This window comes from Poecilia formosa, unplaced genomic scaffold (assembly GCF_000485575.1).
Source record: "Poecilia formosa unplaced genomic scaffold, Poecilia_formosa-5.1.2 Scaffold6, whole genome shotgun sequence".
In the NCBI taxonomy this organism is placed as follows: domain Eukaryota; kingdom Metazoa; phylum Chordata; class Actinopteri; order Cyprinodontiformes; family Poeciliidae; genus Poecilia; species Poecilia formosa.
The window spans coordinates 5,827,617-5,845,229 of record NW_006799945.1 but is presented as its reverse complement, the minus strand read 5'-3'; the positions used below and the strand labels follow the sequence as shown (position 1 = coordinate 5,845,229).

Below are 17,613 nucleotides of genomic sequence, written 5' to 3'. Positions count from 1 at the left end.
TCAGTAACAGGCAGGGTGGGTTTTAGAGCTGTAACATATTCTCTAGAGTCTTGTCTTTATTTTGATACCAAAACAATTAAAATAAACTCTGTAGTTCTTGAGATACATTCAATTCATTTTGGGCATGTATTTTCAACCATATTTCTCAAAAAGAGGCCTAGAGATGAAGAGTTTAAGTGACTCATTGCACTAAAAAGCTTTGTGTTAAATCTGTCTGCTTTTTTTTCTCTCACCGCTTAATTGTTTTGTCTTATTTGGCTAAAATTGTTTTCTTTAAGTTTTGTTTACAGCAATTTGATTATGTCTGGACAGTATACAGTATATTAACTTCTTAGATGTCACTTTTGCACAACTTGGCTAATCCCAAGGTTTTATTAGAACTCATCATGGCCTTACTTTTTTTTTTATATTCCTGTAAATGGCTTAAATAGCTTCTTTATTGGGGCAAGCAGGAAGATGCTACTCCCTCAAGGCATGCACTTCAGTTTAAATCAGCATTGCTAGAACCATAAGCGCCAATACATTATCTGTCTCAGCATCAAACCCTGTGGTGAACCTTAAAAACAATGTCGTTTCCAGACAGATTTTCTTTGTCTTCTTTTGTACTAGAAATTGAAACAGTATTCCAGTGTGATGGCTCTGCTGGAAATTTTTTTTTTTTTTTTTCCTCCAGCTGCATGACGATACAAGACATACAAAAGATAAGAGTACAAAGGCACACAAGGCCATGTGAGGTCGATAGAATATCAGATGAATTATTTAGAAAAAAAAAATCTGAATTCTATCAAACACAGTAAATTGAAGTAGATACTAAAATACAATTAAGCTAGTCTATGTCGATCACTGGTCTTATACACAGTAACTTGTGGACACAATTAAAACCTGGCCAATGCAGAAAAGGCAGAACTAAATAAATATTCCTAATAAGCTATATGAGCTAAACCTGTATCAAACCTGTATCAAAATTAAATGGCATAGATAAAATTATCCACAGTCTAGATAACCTTTGATCAATCTTGAAAACGTTATTGTGAACACTTTGGCAAACAAAATCTGTGTCCAACATTTTTTTTTTTTTCTGTAAGTTGTCCCATGTCTACATTTTAGCAATTTAAATCTTTTCTTGATGCTGCTGTATTTATTTACAAGAAATGCATTAGCCATGAGCCATGCTCTAAATACTAACTCTAAGTTACAAGAAAAAAAAACACACCCTTAGCTTCTTTTGTCAATAGTGCAATAAAAATCAATTTGCACTGTTGTGCATTTCACAGAGTGGAGACCAAATTTGCTTGCTCAATAGACCATGAGGGTCAGTTGCTCTGCGCCACTCAACATGCATCTTGCATTCTGCCTCTGTTCATTGGCTGCAGCAGTCAACTTTAGATTAAAGAAATGCCAAAATGGAAAAATGAGCAACATGAACTGTGAAAGCTGCGTGGCAATGACAGGTTCACCATAGAAATGCTACTTTACACTTTTTAACTAAGTTTTATTGCTTTCTAGACATCATCAGTAAACAGAGACTTGTGTAAACAATACTCAAACATAACACATGTTATGTTCAGCAGATATATGGCACTTTGGGAAAGTATTGCCATTATAGATTGAATCTGCTTTTCCATTTTTGTTACTATGAAATGTCCCAGATCGTCATACTGATTTTATTATGAGATAAAGGTAACTTGAATGAGTACGAATACAGTTTTCATAGCATTTTTTTTTTTGTAGGGGGAAACCCTACCTAAAGCGATCTATAAAAAAAAAAAATCCTTAAATTAAATGTTATTTATTAATTGCTCATTTTTGTAGAAAATGAGTTGAAATTAATTTTTCTCATACAATTTTTGCTAGACCATTGTTCACCAATTTTTATTTTGTATGTTTTTATAAATCAATAAGAGTTGATGTCTAAATTTTTAAAAATAATATTTTTTATTTATAGGGGTAAAATTAAGCATAGAAGATGTTAACAATGTTCAAAAATACATTCATGGGCAGTTTGGACTTCCATTTCTTCATATTGAAGGGGAATTGGTAAATTAAAAAAAAAAAAAAAAAAAAAGCACTGCATTACCCCGTGACCAAAATAACTCCATAATAAAAACAAACCAAATGAAGCTGAGCTTAACTGCACATTAATCTGAGCAAATGTGCATCATAATGTTCAAACTTCAATGGCTTTGTTATTGTTTCCAATCAAGACCTGTGTGAGTAATTGTATTGTTTTCACCTGTGTCTTCATCTCCTCTTCCTGGAAGCTCATTGGCATGCATGATGATACTTGACTGGGTGCAACATTTCACCATTATTCATGGACAGAGTACACCTCTGAGCGAGACTGACAGATCAAAAGATGATGATGATAGGTTGGGGCTACTGGTGTTTTGGGTGATGAATGGCCCCATCGTTCAGAGATGGCTTCGCTGGAGGAAGTTTAAGGATGTTTTTCATCTAGTTGTTAAATTTCCCACTTCTGATGCACACTGCTTTCAAATGTGATCCGTGCTTATGTGCATGTGCATGAGTGTGTCAAACACAAAGAAGGGACAACAGGCTAAAGGTACGCTTAACTTTTTTTGCTACCACAAATGTACTAAAATGTGTAGAATCTCCCTTATTTCCTTTTGTGTTATCCTTTATTGAACAAGGCAAACCAAAACCCTCTCCCAGCCCCTCCTCTTTCCCTCCAGCTTGTTGTTTTGGAGTCATTCATCAGGAGAAGTGAGACTGAACAATCAAGGGAAGCGCTGGCAGGATCCCTGTAGAGATGAGGCAATATTGAATTGATGGTATCATTTAAAAGCTGGAAAAAAAAATAGAAGAAAGAAAACAACACTGTTTTTTTTTTTCCTTACTGTCTAAATGAGACAGCCGTGTGGGTTTCAGTGCATTTCATGGTCTAATCTCTTAACCCTCCTAAAAAAAAAAAAAAAGAAAGAGATAGAAACAAGCACTTTTGGAAAAAACGCAGTTTGTATCTTTGTATGGATTTTGAAATCATCTTGAGAGAGAGTCACTCTTTATAAAGTGTTTGCAAAAAAAAAAAAAAAAAAAAAAAAAACCACGCACCCAAAGCTTCTTTTGTCAATAGTGCAATAAAAATCAATTTGCACTGTTGTGCATTTCACAGAGTGGAGACCAAATTTGCTTGCTCAATAGACCATGAGGGTCAGTTGCTCTGCGCCACTCAACATGCATCTTGCATTCTGCCTCTGTTCATTGGCTGCAGCAGTCAACTTTAGATTAAAGAAATGCCAAAATGGAAAAATGAGCAACATGAACTGTGAAAGCTGCGTGGCAATGACAGGTTCACCATAGAAATGCTACTTTACACTTTTTAACTAAGTTTTATTGCTTTCTAGACATCATCAGTAAACAGAGACTTGTGTAAACAATACTCAAACATAACACATGTTATGTTCAGCAGATATATGGCACTTTGGGAAAGTATTGCCATTATAGATTGAATCTGCTTTTCCATTTTTGTTACTATGAAATGTCCCAGATCGTCATACTGATTTTATTATGAGATAAAGGTAACTTGAATGAGTACGAATACAGTTTTCATAGCATTTTTTTTTTTGTAGGGGGAAACCCTACCTAAAGCGATCTATAAAAAAAAAAAATCCTTAAATTAAATGTTATTTATTAATTGCTCATTTTTGTAGAAAATGAGTTGAAATTAATTTTTCTCATACAATTTTTGCTAGACCATTGTTCACCAATTTTTATTTNAAAAAAAAAAAAAAAGAAAGAGATAGAAACAAGCACTTTTGGAAAAAACGCTGCTTGTATCTTTGTATGGATTTTCAAATCATCTTGAGAGAGAGTCGCTCTTTATAAAGTGTTTGGAAAAAAAAAACAACAACAAAAAAACTACCTTACAGTTTTGACATGACAACCATCTTCTTTTTATAGCTATCGAAGCAAACACTGACTCCATAGAGGATTTGATGCAGAGGTTCCAGGACAACTTTCGTGTTCCCAACACACCAACCAACATGTCCCATTACCAGCATACCGTGCACAGCTCATCAACAGGCCGGCGGAGGCTCTCCAGCCGCACCAGAGGTAAAAAAACAAAAACAAAAAAGAAAACAACTCTTAATTATGGGCAGTCTGCTTGTCACCAGTCCAATACTACTAGCCTGATTTTGTGAAAACTGCTGAAGTCACTACATTAAAACAAGACTTTAAAAGAAATTAATAATATATTCAAAAATGCAATTATTACTGCTTACTGTAGTTAAAATGTTTTATTGAAGAGACTCGTACATTCCAATGTGGAGAAAGATTTTTCATGCCTTGCATAAATCTTGTGTTTTGGGAAATAATTAGTTGTTCAAAAAATCATTAAGGCTTTGTCTTGGCATAAAAATATAGACATTGGAGAATCTATTTTGAGTAAGTTTATATGTTTGACTTTAATGCGTTTAAAACTAATTGAAAACCAGAATAATTGTGCATTAGAATTAAACTACAATTATTTGTTGATTTTTATTCTGTATTTTATTCCCTTCTACCACAGAGAGAAGGGAGCATAGCTCTGTTTTTTTGTCTTCCCACAGATTCTCTCTCATCTTATACAGTCAAAACATAGTGACCGTTTTAACAAATATGTGAAAATAATAATAATAATAATAATAATAATAAAAATTGTTTATGGAAGTTGCGTACTGCAACTTTCAACACAAAACAGAACTGTGCATAGTTATTTGTAGATGTTCTCAGCCTCTTAAGAAAGCATGCAGGTGTTGGGTTGTGTTTGGAGAAAAAAAAACATGTAGACACCATATAAAAAGTAAGCTACTTTCAAATATTATTAAGACAATATTATTTAAATAATTATAAGTAATTGGGAAGAGTGATTATTCTAATCAGTCTGGTATTTTCATGTTGGATCAATGTACCAACCCCAAAATGTAGATATGCACTAATTCAGTTATTATTAATGCACCACCTAGTTACAGTACTTCTTTTTTAAAATAAATGTATTCAAAATGAAAATGCTTCTAGAATGTTAAGCTAAAATGCATTATGTTATCTCAGTAAATGTCAAGGTCAGGTAACTTTCAGACTCCCACTCGGTACTGAGAAAACTGTCCTTGAATAATATTGTAGACAATATGTGCAAATATTAACTTGATTCTATGGACAGATACCACGTTTTATTTACTGCAGAAGTGCTGACCTCCACATGTTTGATGCTTGGACTGAAGTTGTTGGAAAAGGTATTTCCCTGTGTGACATTCTCATCTTTTCCCTTTTTTCTCCCCACATATAGATGTTTCAAATCATCAAACATGTTTTACCCAAAGACTACAATTTGTGTTTTTATTTTATTTTTTTACCACTTTGATTTTTACCTAGAATGTCTCCCATTAATGCAGTTTTTGTCCAGCCTTTGTCTTGTACCTCGGTACCTTTGCCGCATGTCTTCCCCTCTTTCCTGTCAAAAAATGGGGAAAAGGCACTAGCACAACCAAATATAGACTAGAAAAAAAGACAACAAAAATCAACTGGGTCAATAACCTTTTTCATACAGGGCCGGAATTATTTGACTTTCTATAGTAAAAAAGACCCTAATTTGTAAACTGCATTTTGTATTCACTGTCTGAAATGTTATATAAATGTTAGAAATGCTATATAATGGTTGCTCTGCATGGTACTTTTAAATATGCATGGCTACAAAACCTTTATAATTTATGAAAAAAAACCTGACATCTCATTTCAGTTTTAAGATCTGATCAGCAACATTAGCATTGAATACAGCTCATTACCTGCAACGATATTTTCAGTCACATATGCTGTAAAAATACAGTCTGTGTCGTTGGTCATGCCATTATGACCACAGATGAAATTTGTATTATAATGAGACATTAACCTTGCTGAGTTTACCCGCCCTTGACAGGACAACCATTATTTTACTTTAAGTGCACAATAAAAGAATAACACCGACAATTTCTTTTCTTTCCATATTGCACAAGTCTTACACATTTTCCCCAATCACACGGCGATTCAGAGCAATTACATTATAATATAAATCATTTCAATTTGTGTTGTTATTAATTGCCATTGGGAATTTGATTGGGCATTACTTAAGTGTATCATGTGTCAAATTACTGAGCAAAAGAGACAAGGCGATTAATTCCCACAGCCTCAAAACTGTGAAGGGCATGACTGAGACGTGCTTTTCGAGGTCAGTGGTGAAATACGTTCTTTGTGAGTTCATAATTTAAAACCGTACAACGGTTCCTGAAAGTTGACCCACCCAACAACAAAAATCATAAACACTTAGTTGGACTGGGGTTAAAGGCAATTTAACTGGTCAGACTCCAAAGATCAGTTCTGCACAAAAGGATAAACAATGTTCACAGAAATGAAGTGACTCGACTTTATTTCGGGACAAAGGGACCAAAGATATTTTTCATTTCAACTATTAATGCAACTTGCAAAGCAGCTCTATGCAGTTCATAGACCTGCTTTTAAAATGTGTAGACCATCGTTAACCCACAGAGTGGAAAAAAAAACAGAGAAGTTGTATGCTCATATTACCTTTTTATCAGTGTCTAAGCATGTACTAGCACCCAGTAGATGCTGTCACCGGTTTGCTGGAAAACCCCCCCCAAAAAAAACAACCTTTGATGTAACTTAGATATGTACTGCACAATCTAATACATCATTGATGTGTTTTACAAGAAGCTGTAAAAGGTATGTGGACTGGATAATTGAAGTTACTTTCACAGATTCACATTATTTTCTCATTAACATAACTTTGTGTTATGCAACATCAAGAATTAATGAGCAAACAGGCCTCAGTCTCTTTCAGTTGTTTTTTTTTAATATCTGCCTGGTGAAGTCTTTTACTTTGGATTTAAGGTTTCTTCAAAGATACAGTGTTTTAGTCAGCCAACGAGATCAAGACATTCACATGTTTGTCCTCACCAGCGTCGCTTGTGGCAAAGAGGAAGAACGCTCACAGGAATTCCTGCTGTGGCTCCTCCTCCCACAGAATGGTAGCATTTACCTTTCGTGAATGACACCAAAAGTGTCGCTCAAAAAAATGGGTTCACTTTTTTGTGAGCAACTTTTGCATCTAAAAGAGTCATGATTTCTTGAGGTATATATATTTTTTTTAACTATTTGTTGTTCCTAAAATCTTTGCCGTTCTGACCTACTCAGAAAAAAATAAATAAATAAACAAGCACACAGTTTCACAATTTTTACTGAACAATACCACAATCTGCACAGTTTTTATTTGGTAACATGCTGATGGTGTGTGACGATGCACTCTTGGAGTTAACAGACCAATATTGACAACAGTAGCAGCTGGCTTGTCTGCACAAGAGGAAACCTTATTGTCTTCAGCGTCTGTGTGGGAGGGAAAACGGTACTTACTGATGGAATATGATGCATGGGGTGTCGACATCCAGCACCACACAGCAATTTTCCCAAAAAGTTTCTTTCTAGGGGTGAAGAAAAAATAAATCCAAGCTAATGGCCAATCACTGAATGCGAGTGCTGTCTGTGCCTATCATTGTCCACAAATCTACGCAGAACACCAAAAAGAGCAAAACGTTTTTATCGTACTAATAAAAGTTGCAAAGATATTTGTTCAGTGATAAATAATTTTGACAAATTAATTGTCAAAATTATTGTCATATTTATCACAAAAACTATTAGTGAGTTTTCAGTAAGATGCAACCTGGCAAAGCTGTTCTGGCAAAACACTGCATCTGTTCATTGGGTCCCCACACCTACTTATAGAGATATGCACTGTAGCAAAATTCCTTATTCCCTGTTCAGCATATTGTCCTAGTTTTAGCTGCATCATATACCTGGACTCTTGAAATGTTGACTCATGCATAAATATTATTATCATGCAGTTGTAAAATCCACAGTTCACCAGCTTGCATTTCCGGTTTTTGGAAAATATGTAATTTACTACTACTGCGACTACTATTAATAAGAAAAATAACGTTGATGACAATAACCACATATGTCTTCATAATCATAGACATTTTATTAGGATTTCATTGAAATTGTGATGACCAAAATTACATTTAGCAGTAAAGTTGCAATTTATGTCATCCAACTTATGTTCAGTAATGGTTAGCTGAATATTTTTATTTTTTCCAGTTGGTACATTTCTTTGTGTTCTACGTCTGCAGTATTGCCTGTCATTTAATAAAGCACGGGTTGCAGAAAGGTTTTAGCTTAGAAAAGCCGGTGAACAAACTAAACGGCTCAATGAGGCATTTCTTTCCCGTTTGGTATGGTTTGTACTATTTTCAAGGAGCGATATTGTTTTAATTGTATACTTTAAAGGTTCTACAGTTACTGTCAGATTCAGCAACATCAAATCAAGTATTTATTCAGCTAATCATATTTGCTAATTTTATGTTGTCTTTACAACCGCAATCTAAAATTCCCACATCTAGAAGGTATCCTAGAAACCCGTGAGTAAACACACTGAAGTAATATTTATGTCAGTGTGAATAGTAGGTTTGTCCTACCTTATTTGCATACGCTTCTGTGCATTCTAATCTCCACTGTTCATGTCTTTCAGCGTGCTAGCGTGGTGAAGTGCTGGTGTTTGATGTTTTGCAACAAGTACTTTGTCTTATTTCAACAACGATAACCTTATGGTTAATATCTGGGATTTCTCCTTAATTAATGTTTTGAAGTGACGCATGAAAGTATTAGCTTTTGGTGTCTTATGTGCTTGCGGGTGCGGAAGGGGGAATGAGAGACAGCAAGAGGATTTTTGTTGCAGAGCTCGGTTTCGCTTTCAGTCGTCTTCAGTCTTTGGTGCAGACCAAACGCAGCGATTACACTTGTTGGTCTGCAGCCCTCAGGCGTCTCTTCACAACACGCCATACATATGATGCACTGCCAAGCTGGAACAGTTTTTTTTTTTTTTTTTCCCCCTAATTTTTTTGGAAACTGTAGTAAGGCAGGAGAGTAGAGCTCCTTGATCAGGGAGCAATCAAAAATCATAATTATGGTGTTTAATATAGAAAATGAAAAAAAAAATATATATATATATATTTACATGATTCCTCATTTATTTGGAACCTATTTGATTTGACTCCAAACTTTCCAAGTCTTGACTTTGTACTTTTCTTGGAACTGATATGTCTTTACACAGGACTTCACTCAAGACTTGATTGGACAGAATTGAGACTTTCTTGTGCCGTGCAAAACAATGACTTAGTCCCACCTCTGTCAATAGTTCTAAAGATGTTTGATGGACTCTGTACGACCTATTATCTTGCTGTTCTTAGCCATAGTTTTTGTGAAGATGCTGCATTAGAGGAATTCTCCTTGTTCAGCCACTGGTTTGACACTGGGTGTATTCTGGTGAAACAACGTGGAAGCACTCTTTGTTGATTCTTCATCTGTTTAATGTATCTTCTATTGCTTGCTTACAGTATTGGTTCTGTAGTATGAGATCTAAGAAGCTGCCGGGTATGAAGCACAGCGCTTATTTAATGATGAGTTTGTTTTATGTTCTGTGAGGCTAAGCAGTGACATTAGGCAAATCTTCAAACAGAAAATATCTGTAGTGAAGCCAAACGCATTTGCAAAAGATAACATTCCCCACAAGCAATGACAAACTTTTTTTATTTTATTTTATTATTTTTCTTTTTATCCAACACAAACAGTGTTGTGTTTAAGGGGGAGAAAGGGAGACATATCCTTGATTAAGACACTTCAAAAAGTGATATGTTCTATATTCTCCATCACAACAACTGTTCAGTCATTCAGAGTGATGAATCCAGTTAACTTTTTTGCAATAACTGTTGCTGTAGCTCTCTCAATTGAAGTTAACCCAAACTTGACTAAGAACTTGTGCTGCATAAACTTAAATTTTCACTTTTGAGCTTTCCCTCAAGAAATACCCTTACTGTTAAGTGAACAACTTAACTGCTTTAATTTTCTGTTGAAAGTAGTTTCAAACCATAGACTAGTTGATAACAGTCCAACACTCAAGCTTTGCAGAAACTGTATTAGGTGCAGCTGGCATGAAGCCATGTAGAGTGAAAACAGAGATCTGGTATTGATTACAGTCAGCTACTTCATAATTATGATTACCCAAAAATGTGTTTTTTTTTTAACTGATATGTGTAAACCGATTGCAACATCCCTTGCATAAAATACACATTGAATTAACTTCAGGGGAAGAAGTTGTATTTATGTTGAGTAACTTAATTAAAAACATACAGTTCAACTCTAAGTCCTGATTTTAATTTATGACTTAGCATATTGGAGAGCTGCCAGCGGAGCATTTGATTATGGCAGGTGCTATAATCCCATCAAGCTAATTTCTCTGTGTGCTATGGTTATTCTCTGTGTCACACGCATATCTTCTGTAGCTTTTGTTGCACAAATAGTATGACTACATATTTTCACATTTTCAGCTCAAACACTTTGATCTACTATGCAGTTCTTTTTTTCCTCTCATTCACACACCCATAAGTGTGTCAGCAGCAATGCTGGAGTTTGGTGTCTTGCCTTTTTGAGCTTCTGAGTAGAATTGAATCATGCTCACCCCACTGGAGTATGCTTGTAGATTACTGTAAAAAAAATCTGATCTATTGTATGTTGAAACATGTTTGAACATTGTCAGTCTTGATGAATCTTAATGCTTTTCTGGTGGTGTGCTCTGCACAGATAACGCCAAAAAGGGCGGCAACGGCAGGGATTGATGTTTAACCAGCATTCATCTGATGACTTCAACAAGTTGTCTATTTTTATCCAAGCTGCCCATCTCTACTTTCCCTGCATATGGTCACCAAAGCTCTTCTTTATATGTGCAAATGTGCGTAGCATCCAGCTATATTACATTTTGGAACCAGCAGAGATGATTTGGAGCTGGTGTGTCTGTGTACAGTTGTGTGTTTCTCTCCCTTTTTTTTTTTTTTTTCTTCAGCAGAGCAGTTCATGAAGCATGAAATTAAACTCTGAACGTATGTAAACGTTATACTTATTGACAACTGATTTGAAATTCTGTGGTCTTTATCACTTATTGACTTTGTAATAACAAATTTAAAACCAATTGTAGTTTTGTGATTTGAGTTGGAGAGAGAGAGGAAGATGGAAAGTGTGAAGGAGGGAAAGACATTGTCCATTTGCACTCTGTTCACAAGATTTACAACTGCTCCTTAAAGAAACGCTCATCACCTTTGTGTATAAGGAAATGTTCTTGCTCAAAATTGTGTTCAAAAGCCGTGTGGTTGAAATTCACTGGAGAGCTGTGCAGTTTTTACACAACTAATGAACAGTTATGGAACAATATTTATTGGTGTATTTGCAGAAGACTCGGAAGATTTACAACGGTGCACTAGTCATGGCTCTCTATCCTGACTGAGAGGAGCTTTGAAAGGAGCCGCTGAAGTGCTCCTTTGCTTAACAAAGGTCATTACGATGAAATTGAACTGACCTGTTTAGCATGTGTGGATGGGGTGACTGCACACAGTTTAAATGAGTCACTACGTGCAACACAGCCGGATGTATACCAGGTCATACTATTGATCTAATTCTGTTCTCTATGATCAAAAGAGCTTCTGAAGCTTTTGAAATCAATGAGTTCGTGGTTTGAGACATTTTGATCTTTGGTTAAAGTACTTCACTGAAAATTAATGGTGGTGGATACTTCAAATTCTATTATCCATCCAAAGCCACGCAGCCTTAATGCTACTATAGTATTAGGATGTCACAATCTTGTACCAAAAGATTTTTGTTTCATTTTTTTATTTATTTTTTTTTTATTTTATTAATGTAACAATCTAAGACTCACAAAGGGTGGACATGTTTAAAATTTAAGCCAAATTCTATCCGTTCATTGCAACAATAACATTTCATGTGCACATGAAAATGTCTAAAAGAGAAAACATTTGGTAATTTGTTACTGTACAAATGACCAAATTTACTAATGTCAATGTTTAATAGAGGATCCACATACGGTCTAAAAGGCCAGCAAGTCAGGATAGTCATCCTGTCAAAATTAGTGGCATTTTCAGTTTTTATGTCCCAACAGTCTAAATCATGTATTTATCTGCACAATTTACACACAGAAAGAAGTTAGCTCAAACCATTTATTGTAATTATACTAATGCAACACATTTGTATATGTACATTTTATATTCAGCTGAGTTTTAAAGGCTAGCCAGTGTTTATTCATGCATTTTTTTTCATTCCTTTTTTTTAAGGTTTACAACTAACAGTGCATATATTAGTTTTTTTCTGCACAAGCTCACTGTCAAGGGGGGTAAAAACTTCTTGCATCTAAAATGATAACCTGGCACGCCTTTTCAGCAAACACCTAGCTAAAATTCCTGAGTGGGTTTCACACACTTTTCTATTTGCTTATTAGCTCCAAATAGCCAGATAGACTCTTGATTCTAGTGAGATGCAATAAAAAAGACATTGAAATGAGTGCACCCAACAAATACTCAGCCCACTGAAGTACATGAGGCAAGTGGTGGCTTGTTAAACCCCCCACCTTTTCAAATCCTTTCTCTCCCTTTAAACTGGTAGCTGCTCATAAATTTTAGTTGTAAAATGTGTCAACAGCACTTATACTGCAACGCGCTCTATAATAATATTCATCATGCCAAGGTTTCATTTTGTATGAAATGGAATTGTGTGTGGACGTTTGTTTGTGTGCGTGCTTTCGTTTGCTGAATGCTTAAAGTCCAACTCTAGGGTAAAACGGAATTGATTTTTTTTTTCTTCTAACATAAAGAAACAGAGCGGAAGTAGACTGGGATAGAGGGGATTAATGAGTGAAAGAAGCAGAGGCAAGAAAAGCCACACCAGAGTATTGTCTGCCTGTATCAATCCTCCAGACCACGCAGGTCTTCTGGGTTTAACCTATCCTGCATCCCCAGAACCAGAACCGAACATGGAGAAGCAGAATTCAGCTTCTGTGCACCACAAATCTGGAACAAGCTTCCTGAAAACTGAAAAAAAAAAAAAAAAACTGAAACGCTGAGTTCCCTTTGATTAAGGCTAAAAATTCACTTGGTTAGAGGTCGTTTTGACCCATGAGAAAAGGTTGATGTTGGCAACGGTGGTAGGAGTTCATCCCTCAATTGATGGATTGTCGGTTCCTGCTCTGCCTGCTTTGTCGTGTTGCTCTCTGCTGTCGGGTCCTTGAGCAAGAAACTTCACCCGCCTTGCCTGCTGTTGGTGGTCAGAGGGCCTGGTGGCGCCGGTGCATGGCAGCCTCCCCAGAGCAGCTGTGGCTACCATCCAGTACCTTGACACCATCAGTGTGTGAATGTGTGAATGACTGATTGTAGTGTGATGCACTTTGGGTTGCTGTGGACTTGATGTAGCTCTTAACAAGTACAGGTCATTTACTATTTTACATAAACATTAACACATTGAGATGGACCATATTTAATGTCTTGGTGAGTTCCATGATGGCACTTGACAGTGTAATTTCTGCTACTGGTTTCACAGTTGGTGATTGCATGATTGCTGCTGAAATATGCAGTACAAATAAACTTGATTGCTTTTTAAAAGGAGACAGACTGACCTGCAAAAAAAATAAAAAATAAAAAAATAAAAAAAACTACTCGAGTTTACCTTTTTGTCTCTGATTTTATGATTTGCAGTTCTGAATCTCTTTGGCTGATGTAGCATGGAGTGCCTCAGGCACTCCATGCTACGTGATTCTGACTCCAGAAGGCTGTTTTTGTGCCTGTTTGCAATTTCAAAGCTCTATTACTCATGTCAATCTGACTGGTTCACATCAAACCTACAAGGAATTTAGGCAGCTCTTTACATTAACCTTGATCCCAGCAAGACTTGTGCACCTGTCAACAGTTATACAAGTACTGAAATCTCTAAAATCATTTTAATTTTGCCAGTAAAAATAAGTCTTTGACTTTTCAGGCACTCCTTCATACTGCCTCTTATGCACAAGAAATTACAATTTCCATCCGTTTTGTTTCCTTTGTAAATTAAGCCAATGTGTCCTGCTCAGTAAAGTGAAGGCATAGCAAAAGTCAGCTGGCATACACAAATTATACCACCTATTTTAAGCTATGACCCAAGCTTTTATCTGGTTGTCTGTTTCTGAATAGGGTGATCTTTTCCATTCCCTTTGGTGTTATGTGCCATACCAAAAAAAAAAAGAAGAAAAACACCAAAGCACCTTTTTACATTGTGTCACATTACAACCGCAGACTTTAATGTATTTTTAGCGATTTGCTATAGACCAACACAAAATGAAATGTTTGACGTTTTCTCACAAAAAATATGTGAGAAGTGGGACATGCATTTATTTTGAGTTTCCTTTATTCTGACATTAGCAGTCTGGAAAGGGTTACAAAGCCATTCCTTAGGCTCTGGGATCTGAATGAACCACATTAAGAGCCAAATATTCATTAATAGAGAAAATGTGGAACAGTGACAAGCATTTTCAGGAGTGGCCTGCCAGCCTGTCGAGAGTACTCCAAGAGCCCATTGCTGATTCATGAGAGGTCACAAAAACCCAACAACATCATATACACAGCAGACCTCACTTGCCACAGCTAAAACGAATCTTAGCAACAAATCATGTAGGGATCAGACTGAAATAATCTGGAGTGAGCAAGAAAACACAGTGCATTTGGTGGTTGTACTGTGAAGTTAGGCAAAGTTCAATTCACAAGGAACACTTGTGCAAGACCCTGTAACTGTGTTGATGAAGCAGAAAAAAAACGTTGTGTGCAACATATAAACATAATCGGCTAGATATACCAAGTCTTCCCAACTAGCAGAACACATGCTCATTTAATCTACTTACACTTAATACTGTTCAGTTTAAATGTAATGTCATGACACTTTGGTGCCATTTTTACAAACTGTCGGCAATTAATTAAAATGTACAGTCTGTAACTCATAGTAAAACGTGTGAATCTCCAGAAGCCCTATCTCTCTGCTAGCTTCTTCTGCTTTAGCGTTTAAAGATTTTAGTTCCAGTAATAAAAACTATAAAACCTGCAAACAAGAGACTTCATGACATGGTCATAAATCATAGACGGTCAAAGCAGAAACTGCACTTCACCCTTAGGTTACACACAAATGATTAAGTTTATGTTTTTGCTATTATTTCAAATGGCTTTCCCTGGAGACACAATTCTTTCCTTGTTGTAATTTGTGGCTTCCCCTGAATCTCTACATCTCCTTTTCCTATTTAGGGGAGGTATGCTTATTCCACTGCGCCAGCTGACCCAAAACTGAATCAGTATTATCTGTGGACTCTGCTGATGCAATATGTGAGGGATAATTCCATGTCTTAGCCCATTTTGATCACACCACCCCAAAGTTTATTCAATAAGCCATCACCACATAGAGCTATTACCCTGAAACTGGAGTCATGTTTGCTAAAGAATTGCAAATGCATACAGTTCAGCTTGAACATCTCAGAAATAGCGCTGTTGATTTGATTTGTACATCCTAAAGTCTTCAGTTTAGGCATGGATACTTGAATGAATCTGAGGAAAGCTAAGTTCAGAAATGATTTATTTATTTTAAGCTGCTGAACCTTTATACACAGTCATTGTAAAAAAAAAAATAAAATTGCAATTGTAAGGTTTGGATGTGCAAATTTTCTGGTCTGCATGTATACATGCAGCCATAAATGTGTACATGCATGCATATACACGCGTCATCAGAATAATCAGATTAAAGCTGAGTAGAAAGACTTGTTAACTCATACAAATAAGGCACGAGCTTAGACCTAAAGGCTTGTCACAAAGCTGTAATAAATAGGCAACACTTTAAATGGATAAGGTTAATTATATGAACTAGAAGTAGCGAGTGAGTGAGAGACGGACTACAGTATGTCATTGTACTACCACAATGTGTTTAACCATCTTCCTACGCAGAAGATTATTGGGGCATGCCATTAGCAATGCATAAGGAGAGCAGTGACTGACCTGCGAAGCAGGTCAGTCACTGCCTCCATGCATTGCATGGAAGGCACCTATTATTCTACACCCAATAGAATGTCTCTTTATTGGGGCATGCCATTAGCAATGCATAAGGAGAGCAGTGACTGACCTGCGAAGCAGGTCAGTCACTGCCTCCATGCATTGCATGGNAAAATTTCTGCGGAATTTTCTAGTTAGCTTTTACAATGCAGACTGAACTCATCACCTCACCCCTTTGCTTTTCCTTAGCTCATCATCTAGCTAATTATTCTCACTACAGGGAATGTTACAAAGGAGAACATCCTTTTATCTCCTGTGGACTTTCGGTTCTTTCATCAACTGTGCATGTGTGTGTTCTGTGCTGGTCTCACTGCTAGACTCGGTGTCTGCTGCTTTACTTTCCAGCTAGTTCTTTAATGGTGATAGACCAGTTAGGCAGGCAGGTAACCATGGTTATGTAAATGATGACCAACTGGGTCATTCACTTGAAAGGTCCGTATGGCCCCCGTCCGCATGTGGAGAATAAGCCAGCAGATGCCCAGTCATATTATTATTTATTCCTTTCTGTTCCTTTTTTACATGACCTACAAACTTTATGTGTTACTCCCATGTCCTAAAGTTTTGTGTGTTTTTCCCAACATGCTACTGTGCAGGATTCACTTTTAAATGAAATCTGCTCACATAATCAACACTTTTCTTTTTTTTGTTGTTGTTGTAATTTCAACCCATCTGTCTCTGCAACCTGGCAACTCACAATCCGATTCAAGAGGCATCTGCACTGCTGCTTGATCAGGCAAGATGGCAGCTGAATGATAAATGGATTAGTTACTATTAAGCTACTGTGGCTTAGTTTACAAAAACACTACATACACGTGAATACAATCTATGCATAATACTTATTAAATTGATATGACAGATAATTGCAGTTTAGCTCCAGGCACTTTCTTGCACTTTAAACATTTGCCACGTTCAAACAGCTTAATGCGCTGCAAACAGCTCATTATTAAAGAAAGACACATGAAAGACTGCTTTAAGTGTGTTTACTCACTTTGATCATTGAAATGAACAGCTCCTGTCAAATCTGCAGACACTGCATGTTCGCTGGTAGTTTATAAAACTGTAATAATGAAAAGCAAATACAAAAACCTTAAAATAATATGATAAAAAGTAAATATTAAACAAATTGTTTGTCCAATAAAAAGAAAGGCCACACCATAAAAAAATTACTTATTTGTACTGTGAGACAAGAAGACACTGGCATTCAAGTTTTCAGTTAAAATAGGTGTTTTATGGAGCTTCTGACAAAACAAATACCAGCTCAGTAGATAACGGCAGACAAAATGACTTTGAAAGATTTTTGAAATTATGTTATCTCTGGGAAACTTAAAGAAAGAATGTGTCTTTTTAATGGGATTATCTTGTGTACACATGCTCCTGTTTAGCCTTAGTGGCACAGCTGTTTGCCTTTTTTTTGTAGGAAAAAAAATATTATTTTAAATCAAAGTAACTAAAGAAGTTGGTTAAGAAAAATATTGTAATAAGGGGATGAAATGCAGATAGGAAGTGAAAGGATGGCTGGGTAGGGTAGTGATTTGTACCTTGGTTTAAATGGGTTCCTGTGTGTGTTTATTTATCAAAGCTGCACACTACCTAGGTACCAGGATCTTTCTGTCATGTG

At 36.2% G+C, this 17,613-nt stretch overlaps 1 protein-coding gene and 1 long non-coding RNA gene across 5 annotated transcripts in view; one reads left to right on the top strand and one right to left on the bottom strand.

Annotated features, from left to right (window-relative positions):
* astn2 (astrotactin 2) overlaps window positions 1–17,613 on the top strand; it is a 286,714-nt gene that overhangs the window by 114,864 nt on the left and 154,237 nt on the right. The window contains exons 1-2 of one of the 3 annotated variants that reach the window (XM_007569604.2): window positions 2,071–2,563; window positions 3,922–4,074. The exons of 1 other annotated variant lie outside the window; for it this stretch is intronic. In XM_007569604.2, the coding sequence (XP_007569666.1) occupies window positions 2,512–2,563; window positions 3,922–4,074 (205 nt within the window). In that variant the 5' untranslated portion in view covers window positions 2,071–2,511. Of the gene's footprint in view, window positions 1–2,070; window positions 2,564–3,786; window positions 4,075–17,613 lie in introns of those variants that run through there. One more of the 3 variants, XM_016680498.1, reaches the window with a different exon arrangement.
* The window catches only part of LOC107838361 (uncharacterized), a 70,192-nt gene that overhangs the window by 12,715 nt on the left and 39,864 nt on the right, over window positions 1–17,613 (bottom strand). The gene's annotated exons all lie outside the window — the stretch shown is intronic.